Source organism: Oncorhynchus kisutch, linkage group LG28 (genome assembly GCF_002021735.2).
Source record: "Oncorhynchus kisutch isolate 150728-3 linkage group LG28, Okis_V2, whole genome shotgun sequence".
Lineage (NCBI taxonomy): Eukaryota > Metazoa > Chordata > Actinopteri > Salmoniformes > Salmonidae > Oncorhynchus > Oncorhynchus kisutch.
In genome coordinates, this window is record NC_034201.2 from 14,562,378 (window position 1) to 14,585,758 (window position 23,381).

At 39.8% G+C, this 23,381-nt stretch overlaps 1 protein-coding gene across 2 annotated transcripts in view; it reads left to right on the plus strand.

The window, feature by feature from the left end:
• Positions 1 to 1,009: 1,009 nt before the first annotated feature.
• Positions 1,010 to 23,381, plus strand: part of LOC109872455 (ephrin-B1-like) — an 81,066-nt gene continuing 58,694 nt past the window's right edge. Inside the window, exon 1 of one of the 2 annotated variants that reach the window (XM_020463673.2) lies at positions 1,010 to 1,370. Coding sequence is in view for 1 of the 2 variants with exons in the window: in XM_020463672.2 (XP_020319261.1) it covers positions 2,004 to 2,122 (119 nt within the window). In the remaining variant the exon portion in view is untranslated. Of the gene's footprint in view, positions 2,123 to 23,381 lie in introns of both variants that reach the window. The other variant, XM_020463672.2, reaches the window with a different exon arrangement.

A 23,381-nucleotide genomic window follows, 5' to 3' on the forward strand; every position in this document is an offset into this window, starting at 1 on the left:
TGCCATAGATGAAGTTACAGCAATATGAAAAGGTCACATATTCCTGACTTTGTAGAGATGCATCTATTGCTAACCATGGCATGAAACACAACTATGAAAACAGTTGTGCTCTAACTTTACATTTTTAGAATGAGTTAGTTTTTTGGTGTATAAGCACAATCTTACTAGGTAGCTTTGGTTAAGGCTTGTGTTGAAATGTGATTTAACAAGAAATAGTTTACATTGGAACCATATCGAGATATTTATTAATCAATAACAAATGTTAAATACACATTATAACTGGTAAAAAAAGTTGGTTAATACGTTTTGAAAGAGCAAGCCGGACTATAACCAAGTAATGACTTTACAATAGGCTGCCATAACGATGATATTAAACATCATTTCACTTCAAAGGCATCAAATATATTACAAGCAGGGAAACATTTTATTATATAACATAATAGGCCTATAATAGAATAGAAACAGAATAGATCCAGAAAGATCCTCTCGTGATAATGCTTTCTGTTGTCCCACAACGTTTCCACCCATTCCAATAGAGGGCAACATTGTCAAATGAGTATTGCAAGCCATCTTAGACCTACAAGAGTCACATAGAATAGACTACCATCTGTAATGGGAGAATCGACGAAACTTAAAAAATATATGTTTTGGATTCTATCAAAACATCTTATAAGTAGCCCATGTAGTGAGCAAGATCTGATAATACATTTACCATGCACTGCTACGTTAAGACTTAGGTAGGCATACTATATTACCTGTTGATTGTAGAGACAAGTCTAGGCCACCATATCTAATCAATTCATATTTATACAACATAGTCCGTGCATATGTTGAGAAAGATAATTATCTCTTAATTATAATGTATTCACTGTAAAGACCCAGGCTGCACTATGCCTGAATATCTTCAGTCAAGAGAATGTTGACCAACTGAATAATGAGAGGACTTCGCCAAGCTTCCTTGATTGGTTAGGAGGCCAGGGCTATCTAAGCGTTGCATTACGTACTCAGCAGTGTGTGCGAAAAATGAGTATCGAATGCTAGTTTGGTGTGCACTGTACGCTGGAACCTTCACTGCTAAAATTCATTGCGAGTTCAAGTTAAATAGGCACAATATTTAACTTTACTTACAAACTGTTTGTTTATTTAGAGACTGAACTGGATTACTTACTCGTATCAATGACGTGATGTTTAAGAGACTATTCATGCCCTTTGGAAGAAGCAGTTCAGCGCGGACTTCGAACATGAGTTGGTGTCCACAATATACAGGCAGACTGTAACATTTGAAGTGGATTCTAAATAAGGATTTTACGCATTTTATCGCGACTGTTTTTGAGTCTGCTGCTACACTGATGGAGTAGGCTACTTTGGAGGTACGCAAAATATTTTCTGTCAGAGCGTTTTTTTTTAATAGTCGCTAAAAAATTAAATGGATGTATCTATAGACAACGGCTTCACCATACAAAGAAGACACAGTTGCACCAACTGGACAAAACAGATGTTTACTGAAGAAGCAATAACAAAAGGGTCACATTTATTGTAGTCTGCTTGTTAAATGTGCATCAACAACCGCAAAACGCACTCCAGCGTACGGGTTCGTGGGTGAAGACTCCACTTGTTACCGGATTCAACATTATTTTCTGACCATTAACAAGAAACTTGTTCTATCAATGCGTTTAAACGTGCGCATATCCTACCTTAGAAATATATTCGACACCGGTAAGGTGATGAGATAAAGAATCCAGAACATTGACTCACTCACCTGCAAGATACTCTTGTTCTGCTTGCATAGCCTGCACGAAACGGGAAAATAGGATTTCATATATTATATTCATTGCTGGTTAATATTTTTCTATCGTCAACGTAGATTTACGTATAATCTAGGCTAGGCTACATGCGACACTAGTGAATGGGATCTAGAATTGTGCGATATTTACACTGTATCCACATTTTCGAATGATTTCATCGTGCCGTTGACTAATTTGCCTGACTGAATAAGCGTGGAAATGGCAGGCTCCGGTTCCAATTGGAAGTACTACCTTTGGATTTTGACAGTCTTGTGCAGGTCGCTGTTGCCCTATGCCAAATCATTGGAATCGGTGATTTGGAACTCGCAAAACCCCAAGTAAGTGTTAAATTTGCTAATCTAGTCTATAGAAGACGTAAACTGTATTACCATACATAAAAAAAAAACACTGAATACTTATGTTATTCTATTAGCATGCGTAAAGCTTGCTAATGGGAATAAATATGCATTGACGCCAGGACATGTTTTCGACTACTGTTTGCGCTGAATGACATTCAGGACTCTGTGATGTGCTGGCTCTGAAGACTCACACAGTGTTGAATGAAACAGCATGCTGTAAAACAAAATGAAAGAAGGCATCATAGGAAAAAGCCAGACATTGTTTGATAGCATGTATCATATAGGCCATAGTTTAAACAATACAACAATAAACATTCAGTTCTGCCTAGTGAGTCATTAATAGATTTCTACATGTTGTGGTAAATGTCTTTCATATAGGTTATTTTTGATAGGATTCATTAACTCGTGTTTGCCATTAATCAACTTCCAACCAACATTTATGAGGTGCCAATATCAGCTAGAATCAACCAGGCCCCATCATTTACGGGTAGCCTGCATCTCTACTGCAGAGTGGTCTCTACAATCAAGGGAGAGGCAGCAACTGCTGTTGGTGTGTGTGTTCTCATATGTGTTTTCAGGTGCTCTCCTCTGGCTGGAATGACATATTTATAAGTGTGTTTTTCAAGTTTAATCAATATCTTTCTGGCTTTGAGGGTAGACACATTGCCTACGATAACATCCCAACTTAAGTCCTCAGAGAGTAACAGGGACTTTGCCTTTAGAATATGTAGGCCTTTAAATGTTATTTTGTTATTTGCTCTAGATTAATATATATCATATGTCTATATATTTGTATTTCAATCCAAGTTAGTCCTGGAATTATTAATATTACCTCGTCTTTAATAGATTATATTAAGTGTTTCGCTGTTGCGGTCTCTGTCTGTCTACAGTGTAGAAAATAACACACACATATATATATATACATACATATACATATATACATATATATATATATATATATACACACACATACACACACATACATACATATATATATAAAACCTTTTGGCAAAATCCCTTCAATTAAACATTTCATTAATATAAGGGGGAAAAGTTGTGGTACCACAAGGTAGCAGAGTTATGTATTGTGCATATAAGTATACAGTATATGGGCTGATAAGGTGAATCACACATTTTATAATAATCTCTTCAAAATGTGAAATGTTCAGAACACATCTCTATTATTATTGAAAGGAGTTACCAAGGGACTCAATATTCAGGATTTAAACACCAGCTGTGGATGTAGACAAGTGAAGTGGCCTAGTCCTGGCCTTGTTCACTCATCAGTACACAGTCTAAAAGAAGTCACGACACTGAACAACGTAAAAGACAAGACTTCAATTGCCGTTAACCATTTGTTAAAATAAAGACTATGTTGATTTAAAACAGTTGGTGGCTGTTTTCTCAAGTAAGTTAATGTTTGTTTACTTACCCCACCAAGGGGTGATGCTTTGCTCTTCCTACCTCTACAATGCTTGTAGTTAGGTCATCGAGAGTGCAGACAGGCACTTAAAAGCTGATTACAGATCTATCTGGACATGAGGACATGCTCATGTTCATAAAGGCATAACATTTTTTGTTTGTTGATTTGTTATAAATTGAATTCACACAAACAAATGCAGGACTGCACCACCAGAGAATCTTACCTCAAAACATAAAATATAGATTGTCTTTCAAATGTATGAACTAAAATAATTAATTTTATACAGAGGCACAACATTTATTTTGCTGAATTGGTGCAGACTAAGTTTGCTCCAACTGCAGCTGTAGTTTTTGAATTGTAATGCAGCAGCCATTTTGTATCAAGATATTGTATGTCAAAGTTGTCAGTAGTTGGGATTAGTTCCAGTGTGGATATAAACTCAAACTTCAGTTCTCAGATAATGAGCAGAGCCCACACATGTTTGTTGAAGAAGACATTGTCTTATTGCCTAATAACAAAAAAGGCCAAAGCAAGTCTTTTCAGAGAAGCTGAAAAAATACATGTTTGAGTTCTTGTTGGCTGTAACGATTGTATGACTCGAGGTGATGGCCCTGCAAGAGGCTTATACATGTGGAATAACACTACCCCCATGCTAGCATTGGTAAATCAATCTGTAAAGCATTTTACAGGACTTTCCACAGTAATTTCAGGCAAATTAGCTCACCCCCCCCCCCCAAATAAATAAATAAACACATTCATGCAAATGCCCCTGGTATAAAATATTGGCTGATAGTATGTTTCAAAAGCACTGGTTATTACTTTAATTATCATATTGTATGATTTTGTGATTTCCACATTTTTCTAAAAAATAAACACATTCACGCAAATTACCCTGGTATATAATATTGGCTGTTAGTATGTTTCGAAAGCAATGGTTATTACATTAATTATTATATTGTATGATTTACACATTTTTCTCAATGTGATACTTCACTTCTCTGTCAATGTTCACTCAAATGGTCTTTTACTTTGGCACTCAGTATTTCTGTTGCTTGTTCAGATTAACAGACTAACAGAAATGTTTTTGGGTTGCCACCATTCCCTTCTCCGGCTCTTTATTATTTTGCCTCATTAAAGTTATGCAGACGGTCTACCACATTGAGTCTTATACACTTCAGCCACACTGTCTGCTGAATTCTCACCAGTACCAGACCTCTGGCTTGGCTAGCCCACACCGTTACAGCTATAAACTTAAGAAGAGCGTTCCTTTCATTTAATCACATGAATCATGAAGTCACACTGAAACATGTAGATAGGCCTACTGAGATGCAGAGACCAAACTTGTACATCATAAAAAGCAGAGATGGTGATTGAGCACACGAGGAAAAGCTTGTGGTAGACCAAGGAAATTGACAGAATGCTTAAAAGTGTGAACTCTAGACAGAATACAAAGATGAATGCACTTAAAAGCTGTTGTTCTTTGGTCACAAGCCAACATTTTAAGATACTGTTAACATTTTGGACAAGTTGTTTCTTGCAGACTTCTAATTTAAACATTCAAATTAGGGCTGTCAAAGTTAACGCTTGACATGTTTACCACCATCATTTCTTTGCCGCTGTTAATCGCATCTCCATTTCTTCAACGCACATAACCATATTAAGTGCACATTTCCACACTGACCGTTTTAAGTGCAGAACACAACATGGAACACAGCTAGTCAATGCTTGCTTGCTCCTTTACATAGCTGAAGACTGTGTGCCTCTAACCAAAATCAGGTGAAAGTTATGCCCAATGTTACCAGAGTTATGCCTTTTCTTTCTGCCGTTGATTCGTGTGCCTGTCACGGGCAGTTTTAAACTACTCGTGACACTCTATTTTCTGGTTTGATAACAAACATTTTTTAGCTAGCTAGTCATGTTAGCTATCTAGCTAGCTAGATAGCAACCTGCTGTTTCTTCTGCAAGAAGGATAGATAACTGTATATATTATGAGCTTTTTCTCTCTTCTGAGACAGCAGCTAAATGGAGTGTTTGCAAGGGGGAAATAGCTGTAATTGGATTTATTGATATTGAACAAACCTGCTTCTCTCTAATTTCTCAGGATGGAATAAAATGAGGTAATTGAAAATCTCAGAATTGAGCTCACTATTAACTTAATATAGATTTACTTGCATTTACAACAGATCTACCATTAATTTTTTCAAAGCACAATCAAATATATTATGACAAACTTGTATTTATTTTGTTATGCATGTGATAGCCTTAGAAAATATACTTGATATCATATTTGTCATCTTACAATATAGTGTGGTATAGCAATTCCCATTTTGGGCTGGGACTGGTATCTCACAAAAACATTGAGAAAGAATATAGTCATTTGTCACTTAAAGCATCCTACATGTAGTAAATCTATCAGCTTTTGAGACCCATCACTGCTAAATCTCATACATTCACCCTGCCATCTCTCTCCCTTGTGAGAACAATATGTAATTCTGGCCTTGTAATGTAATTCTGGCCTTGTAATGTAATTCTGGCCTTGTAATTTCCAAGATTATGAGTTCGGTGTCTGACAGACCCAAGCAGGTGGTGGCCAGTCAGGCCTACTGTATGTCGTCAAGAGACTATATTTGTTGTGTTTAACCATTGGCACATGTGAATTACAGGCAATGGTAAGCTTTTAGACAACTTGCACTTACATGCAAACAGTAATAGTTTTATAATATCTTCATGAGGGCATTTTCTGAAAGGTCTTCTCACAGAGGTTATGATAGGACTACACGAAGATAGCTGTTAAGAAAAAAATACTTTGAAAGCAGTTTCATTCCATTTGATGGTGCACTTCATACCATAATTATACTGTTGCCAATGATTCAGAAATTATCTTTGCCTGTTAAAGCCAGGGAGTATTATTTTTGTTTGCGCAATCTTGAAATAAGACCCTCCAGCTTTAGGTAATTCAACAAATCCCTGATTTAATTCCTCAAGGAAAAACAAGTGGAGAAAAAAAAGAGAAGGGAGACACCAGTCAGTTAATGTTTTAACCACTCAGCTCATGTGTTATTGAAGTTATCTTCAAGAGGGGTGAAACCTCGGAATTCTCACTCTGTGAAGACCGACACGAGGGACTGTCTGCAGTGACTGGTCTATGGTTATGTCAACAGTTTGACATCACATTGTAAAACGGGAGAGAATATTGATATTGATTTGTGTTTTAATTGTTCCCACAAAGTCACATGGCCTTCCATACAGACAATTACAGATCTAGCTTGGTCGGAAGATTCAGCAGTGTATGATAAATTGAGCAAATATCGAGTGGCCTGTGTGTTTAATGCATTAGAGCCAAGTGAAGTAGCTCGAGCTTTGCCTGACTGTGCCATCATGATCAATGCTCCTGTGATTAAAAGTGACAGTCTAGAGATGAACTCTGTCACTGTTTAAATAGGCTGTGCCAGCCCTCCAGCCTTTAATAAACCCACCCATGCCCCTGCTCCCTAGGTTTCAGCCGTAGTTTACACAAGAAAGAGATTCCTTTGAGAAGTGTCACAGGAGTGGTTTTGTTCTCCTCCTGGCCTCATCCCTTCACGCTGGTTTTGATAACGTTTCACAGAAACCCAGACCCCATCACAAAGAGGAGAGACTTAGAGCCACCTCAGGGCGGCTTAGTTCAAGAATGAAAGGAAAGTAAAAGCAGTCAGTCATTAGCAGTGTCGGGGTTAACGCGTTACAAAGTAACCCGTTACAGAAATAACATACGTTTTTGTGGTAACAAGTAATATAATGGAGTACTGTTCCAATTTGAGTAATAATATTACAGTTACCGATCACAGATAGTTCATTGTTACTTTTGTTATCATTCCCTTCCTATTAGTTATTGATCCAAATAAATATTTTTGAAGATTATTATTCCCTCTCTGTTGGCGCAATATTAAAAAATCCCCCGCCCCCGATTCTAATTGTTTTCAACCTGAGTTTGATGTCCTCTCACCAAGTTCCTGTTAACACTCACACATTACTACTAACTGCTTTAGTGAGGGAGATTAAAGATGGCAGAAGCGTTGGGTTGGGTTACTCCCATTACTTTGATTTGGTAGGAGGATAAAATGACAAGAATATAACTGTGAAATATAAACTCTGCTCTCCACTGCTAGAAACACAACTTCCAAATCTTTTGAAGCACCTGCAAAAGCAAGACAAAACTTGTAGCGAAAGATCCCTGAGGCCTGACCACTGCTGCTGAAGATGTCTTTAGGCCTACCTCATCCAAACAACCAAGGTTTGATTTGAATAGTTCTGGAGGACAGGCTGTAACCCGGGGGGAGCTGAACAAGCTTGTAACTGGGTATGTTGTAGAGGAAATTCTGCCCTTATCCACGGTAGAATAGTCCTACATAATGTAGAGATGTAGGATCTTAATTTGATCATTTTTTTGATGCTGAGAATTTTACTGCACACAGGAAATGCAACATTTGATTGTTTTTGAGTTTTAAAAAGGCTTATAAAGTTCCACTTTGAAATTTTCCGACTTGATTTGCCCTAACAACAAAATCTATCAACCCCTACACAAATGTCCATAAATTATAATCCACATAATAATTATATTTTCCTGTTGCTGCAGAATTATATTACTGCTGTAGCAAACTGGCACGAATTAAGATCCTACCTCTGTAATGTTGTTTACACTGAGCAACCTTTTGGGGTGTAAGGCAAAAGTAATATAAAGAGTATTGTAACTAATCACTTTTCGTAAAGTAAAGTAATAGATAATAAGACCTTGTTGGAGTAACAACCCCAACCCTCTTACAGGCCTGTGCATTTTCAGTAGACCTCGGGGGCCTGATTTGTGTTACACTTTTCCCCTATCCCTAGCAAACACACCTGCTTTTATACTAATTGCATTTTTAACTGAAGATCATGATTAGTTGATTATTGGAGTCAGGTGTGTTAGCTGGGGCTGGAGCAAAAGTGTGACACCAATCAGGCCCCCGAGCACTGGAGTTGCCCGGGCCTGCAACATCTGCTACTTACTAGCCAGCTAGCTAGGTTGCAATGGAGCCTGCTTCGCCTGGAATAGCTAACGAACGTCTCCAGCGCTGTAGCAGCTGTGTTTATTACGCTCTTTTCCGGGACAATATTGACAATCCGGAGTTTCAATGCAGCAGTTGTTTGCTTGCGGAATGAGGTGGCTATCCTTAGCAAGCAAATTTCAATTCTGTGTGAACTTTTTCTCTCTCAACTCCTGTGGCTGGATGCCACTCGGTCTTAATGGATGTATCCCCACCATGTCATCTGTCCCTATCCGAATGGCCTATGCTACCTGTAACTTGCCTGCCAAGGAAGTCGTCTCCATCTGCTTCTCCTCTTCCATCTTGCAGTGGAGTAGACGGAGAACAGCAAGAGGATTGTTCCAATCAGTGCTGGTCCCATGTCACAAGTCGTGGAAAACGAAGGCAGCGGCATGCTGCTAAGCGGACTGGAATAGTCTGGCGCAGATTGACATGAGGAATAGCTTCGCCGCCCTGGTGCCTGATCTAACTGCGCTTTCATCGCTGGGACTACCTATGTCTGCGACGGCTTCGCTGACTCCAACTAGGCTGAATCCAGCAACAAGTCCAGCTCCTTTCCTTCTCTCTGGATCTATCAGGGCACTGCCTGCTGTGGGAGGTCTGGACCTATTGCCCGGAAGCAGCGGGCGTAAGCTATCCTGCTTCTTGTGGGCCTGTGAAAGGTTCCACGAATTGTGTGAGGTGTAGGAATGAGCAGATTTCTTCAACCCCTTCTCGGTCCGTTGTATTGGGCAGTTCAATGGTGAGAAATGTCTCAGTTCTTGGAGCAAAACGTTGTGCTATCCAGGAGCACGAGTACAGGAAATCAGTAAACTGCTCCCAAACAATTTAAACCTGCATCAGGAAATTGACTCTGATTCAATTACATTAAGGGTAGCTCAGAACAGCTGAAGATGGATTTTAAATAACTGATTGGATCTCTGCTTGACACCAACAAACTCCCCATAATATATATCCCTGTGCCCTCCCTAAATTGTAGCATTGAATGTTTCAGCAGACTTTTAGCCCTCCATAACTGGCAGTTATACTGCAGCTCTGTATGTGTAACATTCATTGACAATTTTGATACCTTCTGCAAACAAAGCTATTTTTATTAGAGGTCGACCGATTATGATTTTTCAATGCCGATACCGATTTATTGGAGGACCCCCCCCAAAAAAAGCCGATACCGATTAATCGGCCGATTTTTATTTATTTATAATAATGACAATTACAACAATACTGAATGAACACTTATTTTAACTTAATATAATACATCAATAAAATCAATTTAGCCTCAAATTAATAATGAAACATGTTCTATTTGGTTTAAATAATGCAAAAACAAAGTGTTGGAGAAGAAAGTAAAAGTGCAATGTGCCATGTAAAAAAGCTAATGTTTAAGTTCCTTGCTCAGAACATGAGAACATATGAAAGCTGGTGGTTCCTTTTAACATGAGTCTTCAATATTCCTAGGTAAGAAGTTTTAGGTTGTAGTTATTATAGGAATTGTAGGACTATTTCTCTCTATACGATTTGTATTTCATATACCTTTGACTATTGGATGTTATAGGCACTTTAGTATTGCCAGTGTAACATTATACCTTCCATCCCTCTGCTTGCCGCTACCTGGGCTCAAACTAGGAACACATCGACAACAGCCACCCTCGAAGCAGCGTTACCCATGCAGAGCAAGAGGAACAACTACTCCAAGTCTCAGAGCGAGTGACGTTTGAAACGCTATTAGCGCGCACTCCGCTAACTAGCTAGCCATTTCACATCGGTTACACCAGCCTAATCTTGGGAGTTGATAGGCTTGAAGTCATAAGAGCTGCTGGCAAAACGCACGAAAGTGCTGTTTGAATGAATGCTTACGAGCCTGCTGATGCCTACTATTGCTCAGTCAGACTGCTCTATCAAATCATAGACTTAATTATAACATAATAACACACAGAAATACAAGCCGTAGGTCATTAATATGGGCGAATCCGGAAACTATCATTTCGAAAACAAAACGTTTATTCTTTCAGTGAAATATGGAACCGTTCCGTATTTTATCTAACGGATGGCATTCCTAAGTCTAAATATTGCTGTTACATTGCACAACCTTCAATATTACATAATTACGTAAAATTCTGTAAAATTAGTTCGCAATGAGCCAGGTGGCCCAAACTGTTGCATATACCCTGACTCTGCGTGCAATGAACGCAAGGGAAGTAACACAATTACACCTGGTTAATATTGCCTGCTAACCTTGGATTTCTTTTAGCTAAATATGCAGGTTTAAAAATATATACTTCTGTGTATTGATTTTAAGAAAGGCATTGATGTTTATGGTTAGGTACACATTGGAGCAACGACAGTCCTTTTTTGCGAATGCGCACCGCATCGATTATATGCAACGCAGGACACGCTAGATAAACTAGTAATATCATCAACCATGTGTAGTTATAACTAGTGATTATGATTGATTAATTGTTTTTTTATAAGATAGGTTTAATGCTAGCTAGCAACTTACCTTGGCTTCTTACTGCATTCGCGTAACAGGCAGGCTCCTAGTGAGGCAGGTGGTTAGAGCGTTAACCGTAAGGTTGCAAGATTGAATCCCTCAGCTGACAAGGTAAAAATCTGTCGTTCTGCCCCTGAACAAGGCAGTTAACCCACCATTCCTAGGCCGTCATTTAAAATAAGAATGTGTTCTTAACGGACTTGCCTTGTTAAATACTGATTTCCGATTGTTATGAAAACTTAATCGGCCAGTCCGATTAATCGGTCGACCTCGCATTTTTATAAGGAGTGTAATGGCAGATTCATCTGAATAGGAGTAAGGATTGGACCAAGATGTGGCGTGTTAAGTATTCATGACGATTTTAATAACAAAAGCACTGAACACTATGAAATACAAAAACAATAAACGAATACGTGAAATAACAAAACCGAAACAATACCGTGTGGTGAAAAACAGACACTGAAACAAACACCCACAAACCAACAGTGAAACCCAGGCTACCTAAGTATGATTCTCAATCAGAGACAACTAACGACACCTGCCTCTGATTGAGAACCATACTAGGCCGAACACATAAATAGAAAAACATAGAAACACAAAACAGACTGCCCACCCCAACTCACACCCTGACCATACTAAATAAAGACAAAACAAAGGAAAATAAAGTTCAGAACGTGACATTACCCCCCCCCCCCAAAGGTGCGGACTCCGGCCGCAAAAACTGAACCTATAGGGGAGGGTCTGGGTGAGCGTCTGTTGGCTCTGGCGCGGGGTGTGGACCCCGCTTCACCATACTTTTGGTGCGCCTCTTAGCCCGCCTCCGTGGCCGATCTTGGACTGGGGACCCACGCCACGGGTCCCGAAAGGATGATAGACTCCGGCAGCGCCGGACAGCAGGGAGGCTCCGGCAGCTCCGGAGTGAAGGGCGGCTCCGGCCGCTCCTGGCTGACTGACGGCTCCGGCTGCTCCTGGCTGGCTGATGGCTCTGGCAGCTCCTGGCTGGTTGACAGCTCTGGCAGGTCCTGGCTGACTGACGGCTCTGGAAGCTCCTGGCTGACTGACGGCTCAGGACAGATTGGCGGATCTGACGCCTCGGGACAGACTGGCGGCTCTGGCGACTCAAGACAGGCGGGAGACTAGCGGCTCAGGACAGACGGGAGACTCTAGCGGCTTAGGACAGACGGAAGACTCTAGCGGCTCAGGACAGACGGGAGACTCTAGCGGCTCTGGACAGATGGGAGACTCTAGCGGCTCTGGACAGACGGGAGACACTGGCGGCTCTGCTGATCCTACAGCTAATGTATGCAGTAATCATGTGCCTATGAACCACTGAGGCAGTGTCCCTAGTAGGAAGTCCACTGTGTGCAGCTCAACCTGCACAAACATAAATAACATGATCATGCTTGTCTGCTTCTGCCACACTTTCCAGTAAAGCAATAAAAACAATAAGGCATCCCAAAAAAGTGGTAAAAATAGCCCAGGTTAACATATGTAGCTTAAGAAACAATGTTCATGAAATCAATAATTTGCTAGTAACAGATTACATTAATATTCTGACAATATCTGAAACTGAGATAATACCTTTGATGATTCAGTGGTAGCAATACATCGTTATAAGATCTACAGAAAATACAGAAATGCCAAAGGTGGAGGTGTGGCTGTTTTATATTCAGAACCACATTCCTGTTAAGCTTAGAGAGGATCTCATGTTAAATACAGTTGAAGTAATATGGCTACAGGTTAATCTGCCTCACATCAAGCCCACTATTGTAGGAAGCTGCTGTAAACCACCAAGTGCTAAAAGTCAGTATCTGGATAACATGTGAAATGCTTAATAATATATGTGATATCAACAGAAGTATATTTTCTGGGTGATTGAAATATTGACTGGCTTTCATCGAGCTCCCCACTCAAGGAAAAGCTTCAAACTGTAACTAGCGACGGCAACCTGGTTCAAGTTACCAATCAACCTACCAGGGTAGTTACAAACAGCACAGGAATGAAATCATAAATATATATTGTCTGCACAAATGTACTTTAAGCCTTTGACACATACCAACATAGTGATCCCTGTAGCATACACACAAACTGGTGTGATTAGAACGCTGATATAGAACGTCCAGTTTCGATTGACGCAACAGTCAGCATTTGAGTTGGACACTTTTTTCACAGAAACATTTTGTACAAACACAGTCCTTATAAATTTCTGTCCTGAATGTGACCAGTTTCTTTTTAGATGCAATGTTCAGACAATCACAGAAGTAGTGACAGCATAATGCAATCATCCACATTGGAAAATGTAGGCTACATTAGTCCTTGCGCTAACTGAGGAAAGATTGATGTAACACAAGTCATACTTAGCTTGGCTGACAAACTCTTGGCTGACAGAAACCACAATATTAATTAGCTTATAGCAGTTACTATTTACAATTCATTACATCATGGGTGAGCTCCCCATTAATCTAAATAATTGAGTAAAACACTTTATAGTATCCGAAAGTAATCTGACGATGGGTAGTTTATGTGCGCCACCATGTTTTGTTTTTTCGCGTCAACCAAAGATGAGAAGAGGAGACAAGTTTGGTCTGTTTGAAGTATGTATGTTGAAGGGAGTGTGTCATCTACGATAATTCACTTCCCTTCATTCACTTCCGTAAGTTTACGCGAAAGATGAGTGAACCATTCCGTCACCTCATTATAACATCTTTGGTCTGACAGACTTTACGTGGCACCCAGAATGCATTGTATAATGTCAACAAGCATAGTACCACATGTAGCTGGCAAATAGCTTAGCATTAGCTCATCATAATCAGTACAACCTTCAAAAAAGTATTTTACACACAGTGTCTAAGTGTCTATTAAAATCTATGCAATAATTGGAATGCATTTGCCACCAGTACTTGAAAACATGTGAATAAATCTGTAAATACATCATGCTCCATACCTACTGTATGCTACAGTAGAAACAACAACACGATATACATAAAATAAGGCACTGACTTGGATAGGAACGCACACATGTCCAAAGGAATTATTTGTAAGGAAAACAACAATGAAGGCAATGCGAGCGCCAGATAGAAAATGTGCCAGTTCATGCAAATGTACTTGATCTGTCAGAAACACTGGGGAAATGCTTGGGTTCTCCTCGATGAGAGAAGCTTGTCCGGCGCAGTAAAGCATCAAACCTAAATTGTCCGCCACAGTGAAATGGGCTACTTCTATGTGAATTAATGAGGCGGAACACACCTCAATTCAAACTGTTGTTTTTTAAAGAAAATAATTTGAAATTGACAAGTTGAAACATATACAGTGGGGCAAAAAAGTATTTAGTCAGCCACCAATGTGCAAGTTCTCCCACTTAAAAAGATGAGAGAGGCCTGTAATTTTCATCATAGGTACACTTCAACTATGACAGACAAAATGAGAAAAAAAATCCAGAAAATCACATTGTAGGATTTTTAATGAATTTATTTGCAAATTATGGTGGAAAGTAAGTATTTGGTCAATAACAAAAGTTTATCTCAATACTTTGTTACTTTGTTTTCACACACTGTTGCTGGTATTTTGGCCCATTCCTCCATGCAGATCTCCTCTGGAGCAGTGATGTTTTGGGGCTGTTGCTGGGCAACACGGACTTTCAACTCCCTCCAAAGATTTTCTTTCGGGTTGAGATCTGGAGACTGGCTTGGCCACTCCAGGACCTTGAAATGCTTCTTTCGAAGCCACTCCTTCGTTGCCCGGGCGGTGTGTTTGGGATCATTGTCATGCTGAAAGACCCAGCCACGTTTCATCTTCAATGCCCTTGCTGATGGAAGGAGCTTTTCACTCAAAATGTCACGATACATGGCCCCATTCATTCTTTCCTTTACACGATCAGTCGTCCTGGTCCCTTTGCAGAAAAACAGCCCCAAAGCATGATGTTTCCACCCCCATGCTTTACAGTAGGTATGGTGTTCTTTGGATGCAACTCAGCAGTCTTTGTCCTCCAAACACGACGAGTTGAGTTTTTACCAAAAAGTTATATTTTGTTTTCATCTGACCATATGACATTCTCCCAATCTTCTTCTGGATCATCCAAATGCTCTCTAGAAAACTTCAGACGGGCCTGGTCATGTACTGGCTTAAGCAGGGGGACACGTCTGGCACTGCAGGATTTGAGTCCTTGGCGGCGTAGTGTGTTACTGATGGTAGGCTTTGTTAGTTTGGTCCCAGCTCTCTGCAGGTCATTCACTAGGTCCCCCCGTGTGGTTCTGGGATTTTTGCTCACTGTTCTTGTGATGGAGCCCCTGATCGAGGGAGATTATCAGTGGTCTTGTATGTCTTCCATTTCCTAATAATTGCTCCCACAGTTGATTTCTTCAAACCAAGCTGCTTACCTATTGCAGATTCAGTCTTCCCAGCCTGGTGCAGGTCTACAATTTGTTTCTGGGGTCCTTTGTGGACAGGTGTCTTTTATACTGGATAACAAGTTCTAAACAGGTGCCATTAATACAGGTAACGAGTGGAGGACAGAGGAGCCTCTTAAAGAAGAAGTTACAGGTCTGTGAGAGCCAGAAATCTTGCTTGTGTGTAGGTGACCAAATACTTATTTTCCACCATAATTTGCTAATAAATTCATTAAAAATCCTACAATGTGATTTTCAGGATTTTTTTCCCTCAGATTAAAGTAATATGCAAATCCATTTGATGTAGTGATCACAATCTACAGGAGTAGCCATATCAAGGAAAGACAAAGTTCCAAAGGCTGGGGGCTAATATAGTATATAAGAGGTTATACAATCAGTTTTGTAGTGATTCCTATGTTGTTGTAAAAAATATTTGTTGGTCTGTGGTGTGTAATGAGCAACCAGATTCTGCACTTGACACATGTGAATTTGAATTGGCTTATTCCAGTTACTAATAAGCATGCACCCGTTAAGAAAATTACTTGAAAAACTGTTAAATCCCTGTGGATTGATGAGGAATTTAAAAAATGTATGGTTGAGAAGGATGAGGCAAAAGGAATGGCAAATAAGTCTGGCTGCACAACCGATTGGCAAATGTACTGCAAATTGAGAAATCATGTGACTAAACAGAATAAAAAGAATTAGAAACTATACAATGAAACCATGATGTATGATATAAAGAATTACAGTAAAAAAGCTTTGGAGCACCTTACATGAAATGTTGGCCAAAAAGGCAAACTCAGCTCTATCATTAATTGAATCAGATGGCTCATTCATCACAAAACCAACTGATATTACCAATTACTTTAATGCTTTTTTCATTGGCAAGATTAGCAAACTTAGGCATGACATGCCAGCAACAAACACTGACACTACACATCCAAGTATAACTGATACAATTATGAAAGACAAGCATTGTAATTTTGAATTCTGTAAAGTGAGTGTGGAAGAGGTCATTTTTTGTTGTTCAACAATGACAAGCCACCGGGGTCTGACAACTTGGATGTAAAATTACTGAGGATAATAGCGGACGATATTGCCATTCCTATTTGCCATATCTTCAATCTAAGCCTACTAGAAAGTGTGTGCCCTCAGGCCTGGAGGGAAGCAAAAGTTATTCCACTACCCAAGAATAGTAAAGCCCCCTTAACTGGCTCAAATAGCCAACCAATCAGCTTGTTACCAACCATTAGTAAACAGTAGGAAAAAATTGTGTTTGACCAGATACAATGCCATTTTACTGTAAACAAATTGACAAGACTTTCAGCATGCTTACAGGGAAGGACATTCAACAAGCACTGCACTAATGGCCAAATCAAATGGCCACCCAGACTATTGATATTGACCCCCCTCCTTGTTTTTACACTGTTGCCACTCACAGTTTATTATCTATGCATAGTCACTTTACAAATTACCTTGACTAACCTGCACCCCCCGCACATTGACTCAGTACTGGTACCACCTGATATATCCTTGTTATTGTTATGTAAATGTATTGTTACTTTTTGATTGATTTTTTAAATGTTTACTTTTTTACTCTTTCTTGAACTGTATTGTTGGTTAAGGGCTTGTCAGTAAGCATTTCACGGTAAGGTCTAAACCTGTTGTATTCGGGACATGTGACAAATACAATTTGATTTGATTTTATACACATCAGCTACTACAGTGAGTGAAATCACTGCAACACTTAACAAAGAGCTGCAGTTAGTTTCAGAATAGGAGGCAAGGATTAGGTTAGTCCTAAATATTTCAAAAACTAAAAGCATTGTATTTAGGACAAATCATTCACTAAACCTCAACTAAATATTGTAATATTGTAAATATTGTAAGTTGAGGTAACTAAACGGCTTGGAGTAACCCTGGATTGTAAACTATCATGGTCAAAACATGTTGATACAATGGTAGCTAGGATGGGGAGAAGTCTGTCCATAGTAAAGCGCTGGTCTGCCTTTTTAACAACACTATCAACAAGGCATGACCTACAGGCTCTTGTTTTGTCGCACTTGGACTACTGTTCAGTTTTGTGGTCAGGTGCCACAAAAAGGGAAAATTGCAATTGACTCAGAACAGGGCAGCACGGCTGGCTCTTAGTACACAGAGAGCTGACATTAATAATATGCATGGCTCAAAGCGGAGGAGAGATTGAGTTCATCACTACTTGTTTTTGTAAGAAGTGTTGACATGCTGAATGCAGCGAGGTGTCTGTTTGAACTACTGGCACACAGCTCAGACACCCATGCAAACCCCACAAGACATGCCACCAAAGGTATCTTGACAATCCCCAAGTCAAGAACAGACTATGGGAGGCGCACAGTACTACATAGAGCCTTGGCTACATGGAACTCTATTCCACATCAGGTATCTGATGCAAGCAGTAGAATCAAGAGAAAAAAATACACCTTATGGAACAGCAGGGATTGTGAAGACACACACACAGGCACAGACACACATACATATGATAAGACATGCACTCTACACACACGTACACATGGATTTTGTATTGTAGATATGTGGTAGTAGAGTAGTGGCCTAGGGGAACACTTAATGTGTTGTGAAAAGTGTTATGAAATGTAATGTCATGTAATATTTAAAATTGTATATAACTGCTTTAATGTTGCTGGACCCCAGGGATCCTTAATAAATACAAACACTGGTTATTAGGCACTCTAATATTCTACTTTTAGAATGCACTGGAGCTACTGGTCTAGACAGTTGTCTGAGGCTTCCTTTTGCAGCCATCGATGGCTTGATTTTGAGCAACTGAGGTCCTGAGTAAAGCCTTTGTTAGATATGGTTTTAGACATTTTGAAATGAATACATACAAAATCCATAAACTGTTCCTACATTATGTCTATGAGAACATTGATGCTTCATTCTCATGTGAGCCACATTCTCGTATCTGAGTGCTCTAGTCTAGCTGACCGATCAGGTCGCTCTAAGTGGCCTTTTCCCTTCTCGTTACTTATTTAAATCAATACATGAAAAGGGAATATTCAGGGGAATGTTTTACAGCATGTTTTCTCAGGGCTACACCGGGTTTTCTCAGGGCTACACCGGGTTTTCTCAGGGCTACACTGGGGAGTGAGATTTACAGACAAATGAACTGTTAATGGACAACCCAAATCTCTTGCAGTAAATATATATTTTCTAGCTGTTACAATTGTTTTTTTTTCACGTGGCGACTTGTATGTGCAGAATCCTTTTAGGAATCTGTCGACAGTCTGGCTGTAAAGTTCCTTAGCAGTGACTCATGCATACACAGCCCTCTTAATGAAATACTGAGCTCTCCAATGCAACGAAAGATATCCAAATGCTTAAGGGACAACTAACAATTCATGCTGTCTGTTAATGTCCTATAGTTGCACATCCGTCATTAGATTGGACCCTAAAGCAGTTACCATTACATAGGTGCTCATATGTAAACAGCACCTGGACATAATTTGAAAGGCAAATTCAGAAGTGTAGTACATTAGTGGTAGCCATATAAAATGAAAGAAAATAGCCAGAAAGGTTATATTTTTCATTACTGACATTTTGTTTCATGAGAAAATGGATGCATGTGTTTTTCTATCTCTTGACACAGCCGTTACATACAGTTGACTCTAAGCCATTGAGTTTATATTTATTGGCAGAGTAGGCTGAGTCATTGTTGAACACCACAAGAATACCATTGTTTGGCACACTCGATCCATGACCATTCCTAAGTTAACTACAACATTCATGGGACTCTACTAAATAATCAAGGGCTTGGGATATGGGGGTTGGGGGGGGGGGGGGGGGTCAGCTCTACATGCCTAGCTCATGCTTGCACCAACAATGGCGGAGAGGTTTCTGTACAGAATGAGGATTGTGTAGCACAAGGAGAGAGGAACAGATGTTAGATATCAGAGGCATAGGTCACACAAATGGGTATTCCACCAGACACACTCTAATTGAAACTCAGTACACATATCGCCCCAACCAACTGTGAGATTTGGATCCAGATATTGCTTTCCATAAATGCATATGGCTCCCCTAACAATGTGCTCTCTGTCTCTGAGGGCTTCAACAATATAATAGTTTTTACATTCACAGTTTGCAGCAGTATCACAGTTTGCAACAGGTGGTCTGTGTTAATAGTGTACAGAGGTTTTCTTAAAACATGCTTTGAATCGTTTCGTAATAAGGACGACTAAAGGTATGGTAATGTGTAAACATGCTATGTCTCTTCTTGTGTTATCTTTTATCTTAGGATCAACGTTGTTATATCCTCAATACTTCGGAGAGCACACACACACAGACAAAGATTCTGATTGGATCTTTCTCCATTAGTTACACCTATGTGTTGAGCAGGATCTCAAAGAGTGGTTTGATCTCCTTCATGGAGAAGACAACAGTAGGGAAACCCTTGTGTCTCGCTGCATTCCAGATCTAGTCCCTGGCTCTGGAACGGATGGGTGTGACAGCCAGTTCAAAGCCCATTAGAACCGGCGTTTCAAAGCAGATTTAACTAAATGGCTGATGCCATGGGCCTGCTGGGCCTAGTCCTCTGTAAGTGTGTCGCTGCGCCAGATGTACTTTTTTGCTAGAATACATTTTATTATTAATTATGAAACAGACCCTTTAATTTCCACTGTGTGTAATGAGAGAAATTACACAGCAGAAATTGCGTAACACAGACATAGTGATTATAACCATAGGCCCTGACAGTGACAAATAGCCATATCGTTCACATTTCATAAACCTGATTTTTCTCCCGCTCTGAGTGTACACATCAGATGGGAGCCATCTTGAGCTACGCTGAGGTTTTCCTCTCTCCTTTGTCTGTCCGTCCAGCTCTACAAAGGCTAGTGATCCAATGTGTCTGTAAGCCAGGGCTTTCTCCATGCCACCTTTAACCCATTCTACTGGGGCTCCTCAAAGCCCTCTCGAGGCGTTGCTATGTGAATGACCAGCATGAAAGGATTCCCTAGTCCACTGCACAGAGTTGGGTGGGTGGGTGGGGGGGATTAAAAGTCACGCTGTTAACGCCACAGCTCCCTAGGATTGGCGGACCCTCAAACCGCCGAGTGCCCTGGCAGCTGGAGAGGCCAGCTCAATAGCCCCACGCCTGGAAGCATTCTCTCCCACTCTTTATAGGAGGCTTCTAAGGAATCTGCGCATACACAGAGAAAAAACAATCCCCTTTTCTCCCATTTTTGACAAATTTTCGGAAAACTATAGAGGGCCTATAGCAGGTGATTTGTAGTGCATATACAGTGCCTTGCGAAAGTATTCGGCCCCCTTGAACTTTGAGACCTTTTGCCACATTTCAGGCTTCAAACATAAAGATATAAAACAGTATTTTTTTGTGAAGAATCAACAACAAGTGGGACACAATCATGAAGTGGAACGACATTTATTGGGTGATGAGCTGTGTTGCAATTTTTCCGTTTTTGATTTGTTAAAAAAGTTTGAAATATCTAATAAATGTCGTTCCACTTCATGATTGTGTCCCACTTGTTGTTGATTCTTCACAAAAAATACAGTTTTATATCTTTATGTTTGAAGCCTGAAATGTGGCAAAAGGTCGCAAAGTTCAAGGGGGCCGAATACTTTCGCAAGGCACTGTAACTTTTGACCATGTGGATGTGCAATACCAGTCAAAAGTGTGGAAACACCTACTCATTCAAGGATTTTTCTTTGTTTACTATTTTCTACATTTTAGAATAATAGTGAAGACCATCAAAACTATGAAATAACACATATGGAATCATGGAGTAACTAGAAAAAGTGTTAAACAAATCAAAATATATTTTAGATTCTTCTTGATGACAGCTTTGCACACTTGATGACAGCTTTGTATTCTCTCAACCAGCTTCACTGGAAGGCTTTTCCAACAGTCTATGCTGAGCACCTGTTGGCTGCTTTTCCTTCACTCTGTGGTCCAACTCATCCCAAACCATTTCAATTGGGTTGAGATCAGGTGATTGTGGAGTCCAGGTCATCTGATGCAGCACTCCATCACTCTCCTTCTTGGTCAAATAGCCTTTACACAGCCTGGAGGTGTTTTGAGTCATTGTCCTGTTGAAAAACAAATGTTAGTCCCACTAAGCGCAAACCAGATGGGATGGCGTATTGCTGCAGAATGCTGTAGTAGCCATGCTGGTTAATTGTGCCTTGACTTCTAAATAAATCAACAACAGTGTCACCAGCAAAGAACCCCCACAACATCAAACCTCCTCTTCTATGCTTCACGGTGGGAACCACACACAATGACATCATCCGTTCACCAACTCTGCGTCTCACAAAGACATGGCGGTTGGAACCAAAAATCTCAAATTTGGACTCATCAGACCAAAGGACAGATTTCCACCAGTGTAATGCCATTGCTTGTGTTTCTTGGCCCAAGCAAGCCTCTTCTTATTATTTGTGTCCTTTAGTAGTGGTTTCTTTGCAGCAGTTCGACCACGAAGGCTTGATTCACGCAGTCTCCTCTGAACAGCTGATGTTGAGATGTGTCTGTTAATTCAACTCTGTGAAGCATTTATTTGGGCTGCAATCTGAGGTGCAATTAACTCTAGTGAACTTATCCTCTGCAGCAGAGGTAACTCTGGGTCTTCTTTTCCTGTTGCGTTTCTCATGAGAGCCAGCTTCATGGTTTTTGCGACTGCACTTGAAGAAACTTTCAAAGTTCTTAATGTTCCATATTGACTGACCTCCATGTCTTAAAGTAATGATGGACTGTCATTTCTCTTTGTTTATTTGAGCTGTTCTTGCCATAGTTTGGACTTGGTCTTTTGCCAAATAGGGCTATCTTCTGTATACCAACCCTACCTTGTCACAACTTAACTGATTGGCTCAAAAGCGTTAAGAAGGAAAGACATTTCACAAATGAACTTTTCACAAGGCATTTTAATTGAAATGCATTCCAGGTGACTACCTCATGAAGCTGGTTGAGAGAATGACAAGAGTGTGCAAAGCTGTCATCAAGGCAAAGGGTGGCTACTTTGAAAAATCGAAAATATAACACTTTTTTTGTTACTAAATGATTCCACTATTAATCTAAAATGTAGAAAATAGTCAACTTGAAGAAAAACCCTTGAATGAGTAGGTGTTTCCAATCTTTTGACCGGTTCGTTACATCCACATGGTCAAAAGTTATATGCAATACAAATCATCTGCTATGGGCGGTCTATAGTTTGCCTAAAATGTGTCAAAAATAGGAGAAAAGTGGGTTGTTTTTTCTCTGTGTGTGCACAGGTTCCTTAGCAGCCCCCTAAAACGAGCGTGAGAGAATGCTCGTGGTTACTACATGATTCCATATGTGCTATTTCATTGTTTTGATGTCTTAACTATTATTCTACAATGTAGAAAATAGTAAAAATAAAGAAAAACCCTTGAATGAGTAGGTGTGTTATATATAAATATATATATTTTTTTTACATTCTGAGAATAGTGGTATTGAGCTTCATACACATTCTGTTAGGCTTCAGTTATATCCTTAGTGGCTTAAAGCGAGTGGGATTTGAGGTCCATTTAATGAATTATTTTGATTGATGGAAAAAGTCTGATTTTCGGCAAGTTCTCTTTTTATGACTCTGATGTAATTATTTTACCTAACTGCAGTGTTGTGTTAGCTACTCTGAAAATATAGTTTACCAAGCTACCAATTACTTCAGACTGAAAGAAGTTAAGCTACACTGAAGTTATCCTTAAATATATACACTTCAAGGTCAAAGTATGCAAACACATTTTTGATTCTTGGAGATTTGTGAAAAATGATCATTCACTACAAATTGCAAGAACAGGTCACTCTGGTGTCAGATGTTAACAGAATATGTAATTGGGCCTATTAAAC